The sequence below is a fragment of the Silurus aristotelis genome (assembly GCF_946808225.1).
Source record: "Silurus aristotelis genome assembly, chromosome: 10".
In the NCBI taxonomy this organism is placed as follows: domain Eukaryota; kingdom Metazoa; phylum Chordata; class Actinopteri; order Siluriformes; family Siluridae; genus Silurus; species Silurus aristotelis.
In genome coordinates, this window is record NC_139583.1 from 29,339,593 (window position 1) to 29,345,592 (window position 6,000).

At 42.2% G+C, this 6,000-nt stretch overlaps 1 protein-coding gene across 1 annotated transcript in view; it reads right to left on the bottom strand.

The window, feature by feature from the left end:
• spon1a (spondin 1a) overlaps positions 1 to 6,000 on the bottom strand; it is a 78,375-nt gene that overhangs the window by 58,867 nt on the left and 13,508 nt on the right. The window contains exons 4-5 of the mRNA XM_083552945.1: positions 1,462 to 1,535; positions 1,130 to 1,252 (exon numbers count right to left, since the gene is read on the bottom strand). Of these exons, the coding sequence (XP_083409071.1) occupies positions 1,130 to 1,252; positions 1,462 to 1,535 (197 nt within the window). The remainder of the gene's footprint in view (positions 1 to 1,129; positions 1,253 to 1,461; positions 1,536 to 6,000) is intronic.

Sequence of the window (6,000 nt, forward strand, 5' to 3'; positions counted from 1 at the left end):
AAAGTAAGATGAGGCTCATATTTATCTGCTTTTTGTCTAAAGGACGGATGGTTTAGAGGAGAAAAATCAGGCTGATGGCAGGTGGCTTCATGCTGCACCTCCTCCCTTGTGCTGTTTCTAACAATTTTTCTTCACACCTGTTCCACATAGCAACCTTTCTTTTACAATCTATTCCCTGAGCTCCACCTCCCCACCCCCCCTCCAACACACACACACACACACACACACACACACACACACACACACACACACGCACACACACACACACACACACACACACACACACACACACACACATACACACACACGCACACGCACACGCACACAATCAGTTTTATAAACTCCTACATTTCATTCCTGGCTTCATCCTGTTTTCAGACACGCTTTTAATCAGCATATCGATCCGACTTGCTCAAGCCTGAACTGGAATTCAGTGTGTCAGTAACTCTGTTTCTTAATTTACTCCTCTGAACACCATCTCAGAGTGTTAGGAAGCTCTGCGGCTATATCAGTTAATGAGGTTTGGGTTTGGGTCTCCGAGTTTAAGTGAAGGGCAAATCACATGCTACTGCATCCAAAGACATTCTGTTTAAGTAGGAACCACATATGACTGGAAAAGTCAGGTGTCCCAATACTTTTGTTGAAGGTTTAGACATTGGACTATGGATCAGAAGGTCATGAGTTCAAATCCCAGCACCAAGAAGCTGCCACTCCTGGCACAATTGCTCACTTGTAAGTCGCACCACACCGACCAGCCTTTACTCCTCACGTGCATCAATGATCCTCGTCCCCCACGACCCTGTCGCTGGTTCACCACTCTTCCTTACCTGGAGCACTTTTGATAGATTCTGACTACTGCAGACCAGGAACATCCCACAAGAGCTTCAGTTTTGGGGACGCTCAGACCCAGTCGTTTAGACGTCACAATTTGTTGCTCAAATCCTTACATGTTTTCTTCTTCCAACACGTCGACATTGAGGACACTAACAGTGTCCACTAACAGGTTTATGATGAAGAGATCATCAGTGTTCTTCACTTCAACACTTAGAATCTTATGATGTGAAGGTTATTCCTGATTGGTGTGTATCCATGATGCTTTCTGACAGTGTGTGTTGTGTTTCTGACTCACTGGGATAGTCTTTGGGGTGCAGTTTTTCGGACCAGTTCCCGTAGAAGGTGACTCTGTACTTGGCCGTTCCACAGGCGCAGCAATCCAGCAGAGGTTTTTCAGTGGCCTCACCATATAACGGCTCTGGAGAGGAGAAAACCCAAAATTACTCACACACAAAAAGAGAGCACACACACACACACACACACACACAAACACACACACACACACACACTGAACAAAGTCGACATACATTTTTAAAAGTGGAGAAAGAAAAGAACGGGAGAAGAACGATGCATGACTCGATCAGAGGAAGGAAACGAACGTCTCCGTGGTGAGAATCAAAGCCTCACCTCTCTCACACAGTCGCTTTGTCAGAGAGCCTTCATCCTGGAAAGAGATGATCTTCCTCTGAATGATGCTCGCTCTAGAAAATACCGACAAGAGACAGATGAGTTCAGATGAGATGCAAGAGGACAGGAGATGTCCTTAAAATCTCCCAAACCTATTAATATACACAAATGATTATTTCCATACACACATTTCACCTTGAAACACATAACGCCTGCATGCAACGACCTTCAAACTGTCACTTCCATCATTTACATCATTTTACAAATGATTTTTTTTTTAAGCTTAAAATATTTCCATAAATAATTCATAATTGAAAAAATAAATTAATTAATTAACAGGTTTTTTTTACAAATAAATCAATAAATGAGATCAAATGAAATAAAACATTTAGATGAACATGCTCTCTTTTTTTTTTTTACTCGTCCCGTGTGTCTTTGAAAAACAATCAGTTTTCAATGATGTAGGTTACATCTTTTCCATCCCGTTCTCCATCATCCCGCTATCCATCACTCCATTCTCTATCACCACCTTCTCCATCATCCTGCTCTTCATCATCCTGTTCTTCATCATCCCGCTCTACATCACTCCATTCTCCATTACCATATTCTGTATCACCTTGATCTCAATCACTCCATTCTCCAAGAACTCTCTGTTTTCTGTAATGCCATTCTTAATCTCCTTGTTCTCCATCACACCATTCCCCATTGCATTTTGCTTCATCAGCCATTCTCCATCACCCACTTCTCCATCCCTTTCCTTTTCTTTGGCCTGTTATCCAATAGTCTGTTATCCATCACTTTTACGCTCCATCAAACCATTCCACATCACCCTCTTCTTTATCTCTCCATTCTCCATGACCCTGTTCTCCATCACCCTATTCTCCATCACCATGTTCTCCAGTACGCCACCCTTCAATATTCCGTTCTCCATCACTCCATTTTCCATCACCCCATTCTCCATCACCCTGTTCTCCAGTACCCCCTCTCCATTATTCCGTTCTCCATCACCCACTTCTCCATCACCCTGTTCTCTATCAGCCCTTTGCCATTACTCCATTCTCCATCAGACTGTTCTCCATCACCCACTTTATAGTTACTCTGTTCTCCATTACCCCATTTTCCATCACCCTGTTCTCTATCACTCTGTTCTTCATCTCTCCATTTTCCATCTCCCTGCTGTCCATTTCCCCATTCTCCATCCCTCTGTTCCTCATCACCACATTCTCCAGACCACACCATAGTCTCCATGCCATAAGCCACATCATGCTTCTTGATATGAATACTGAGTAAACCGATGACTCTTTCGTTTACTCTTTAATTCGTTCCGTTTGTAGATTTTTTATCCTTTGTGTCTCACAGGAGTCTTTTTTCCTCCCAGGCGAGGTTTCAGCCGTACAGTTTCATCCACATCCTTCTTTTTATGGTCTGACCTTTAAATGGCCATAATGCAGCAATAAATCCCTCGTTTCCTCTGCCGGTGAATAAATAAATGGGAGGCCTTAAGAAGCGCAGCCCGAGTGGAGATAAGATCAGGGGCAGCTGGCGTGAAAGTGCTCGCAGGGCCACGAGCCTCCTGACTTCCAGAGATAACACCTGACAGGAATGGGTTCATCTTTGGCTTTATGACAGCATTATTTATTTCTGGAGAATAATTTTGTACTTTAATGGAACAGAGATACATCAGTGGTGAGAAATGTGAGGTCAGGACTGATTTCTTTTAAGTCCAGATCGGTGATTCTGGATTCGTGGTGATCTGATGTCTTGGTCTTTTCAAGATGTCTTGATAATAATTCAGCGCAAATTACAAATGAGCAGTCCAGGTTTAAGGGCCTTTGTGATCGGAGACCACCCAATTCCCAAATCAGGCTGTGATGAAGCTCCTCATGACAGTCCACCTGTAGAACGTGGTAATGATGGACATGACATTCAGAGACAGATTGTTGGCATTGCACCCGTCTGCATGCTGACTTCTTGTTCTGGCAGGCCACATTTAGTCTAAATGTGCAGATATAAGAAGCTCCACTCTTCTGAGAAGATGTTCCACTTGACTTGAGGAGATTCATTCAGCCACAATTGTGTCAGTAAAGTCAGGTACTGATGTAGGTGAGAAGGTGAGGAGGCCTGGGGGTGTAACCCTAACCATAACCCAACTTTAATAGGTTTAGAGATCTGTTGCAGGAGAACTTCCACATATTCCAATCCAAATAAGGCAAGAATTTCATGCTGCATCCAAACATGTTTTCTGCTGTTGTGGGCCACCCATTTTAAAGGTAACAGTTCGGGGAAGAACAACACATGGCTGGAGAATGTCCCAAAAACAGATTCCAGACCCGAAACGCTTTATTTCATCACTGAGTTATTGACAGATATTAGATTTCAGTTCTCTGTCTAATATCAGCACTAGTCATTAGCATCAATATTACACCACTGCAGGCTGAACAGGAGACAGAGGGAAAAAATGTCTCCACAGTGTCACGGCTTTCTCCAACACACACACACACGCACGCACACGTACGGCCCAAAAGAACCGTCTTCCTGTCCTGAACGGCCGTAATTGTCCATGCTTTAATTCAATCTCACCCCAATTTCATACGTCTCGGAGAAACCGAAGAAAAGAGCTGCTCCGTTTCAACGAGCCACCAGGCAATCAGGAGCAGTAATGGTTATTTAACATCCAATTTAAATTCTATCAATGAGACGTTATTAAGGCCAGATTCACTTTCCTGCATGTACATGGCTGATGCTAATCGTATTTCTCTCAGTGTGTGTGTGTGTGTGTGTGTGTGTGTGTGTGTGTGTGTGTGTTTGGGTTTAAAGGAAGGAGAATTCTTTTCAGGTCAGTGCTCATGGCTTCCAAACGTGTAAATATGAGAGTAGAGAGTTTTATTAAAACGCTGTACGTTAGGATGCAATGCAACATGACTTTTATAATAAATTACACTAATGTTTGTTTTTTTTTAATAAAGAACAGGAGAGCTGCTAATTATGATTTTATAACACACTATAACTGTAAGGCAGTCGGAGAAACAGTGCCAGATGTCAGTGAGGCGCTTCTGCCAAAAAATACAGCCAAAAATAAAGAACAGATGTAGCTGTGAGCAGCGATTTTCGGGGGCCAAGCACTTACAAAATTGTACTTCATGTAAAAAAAGCATCATGCATTAATAAGAAAGGGTTTCTGGGAAGATGTTCCACTATTTCAGAGTGTGCTTAGGGATATTTGTGTTCATCAGCCACAAGTGTGTTAGTAAAGTCTGATACTGACGAAGGTGAGAAGGTGAGGAGGTCTGGGGTGCAATCAGTGTTCACACTCATCTTAAAGGTGTTCAACAGGTTTGGAGCGCTTAAGCAGGAGATCTTCCACTCCAACGCATGTCAAGCAGGTGTTCATTAAACTGGATTTGTGCACAGGGGCATTGTCATGCTGGAACAGGGTTTGGGTCTCCAAGTTCAAGTGAAGGGAAAACTTTATGCTACAGTATACAAAAGTCAGGTGTCCCAATTCTCTTGTCTATATATATATATATATATGAGGATGACTCGAAACATAACTGAAAATCTAGGAGAAGTTCACAAGAGCAAAAAAGTCAAAGTCAAATGGTGTTTCTGATGGAAATGAAATTGGAGTAATCTGTTCTGTTCAGCTCGAGTCTCAATTTACTCCGAACAAACTCGACATGTTCCTGGAAATAAAAGACTGTATCAGTTCAGTGTGTAATCAGATATCAGATGTTGAAATCATCATCATCATCATCATCATCATCATTGGTATAAAGAAGAGCATACGGATGGGAGAAAGATGTTAAATGTTTTTTTGATGGTTAAATAACCAAATGAAAAAGAAAAAACAACAGAAGTAAGGAGACGTGAGTGGATGAGTCAGTGATCATTTGTTCATGATGAACAGAGTAGAGATCAGTGAATAGAAGGAACAAAGACGACTGGTATATGCCATGATGATTTTCACTTCGAGTGATGAGAAACAGATGAACCTGATAACCTCACTCCCCCTCTAACTCTCTCTCCGTCTCTTCCTGTCAAGTTTAACATCCTCCTGAGGTACCAGTGACCCGTTGGAGATCACTCTGTGTGAGGATGGTTCCACATCAACAGCCTAAAGATTCATGACGTTACTAAACATCTCAAGAAGCATCTTTGAGGATGAATTTGGACCGTAATTAATATCAACAGTCTGCTACAATGTGCTCAGGACCACAGTTTGCATTTCTCTGAACATCTTAACAATGATGGAAGTGTAATGAATGGACATGCGCTGTTCAGGATGAGTACGGTTTCCCTTTTGAGTTTGGTTTCTCTCAAGGTTTCTGTCTCATGAAGTCTTTTCCTTCACCACAGTCTCCACTGGTTCAATCATTAGGTAGAAACGTACAATTATCAGTTACAAACTTTGACACAGCTTTGAGACAATGTCTTAAAAGTTCTCTACAAATAAAAATGAATTGAATAATCAAAGTGAGAACTGATTTTCTGTCCTGTCCAGGAACTGATGTGCGTGAGAAGGTGAGTAGGCCTGGGGTG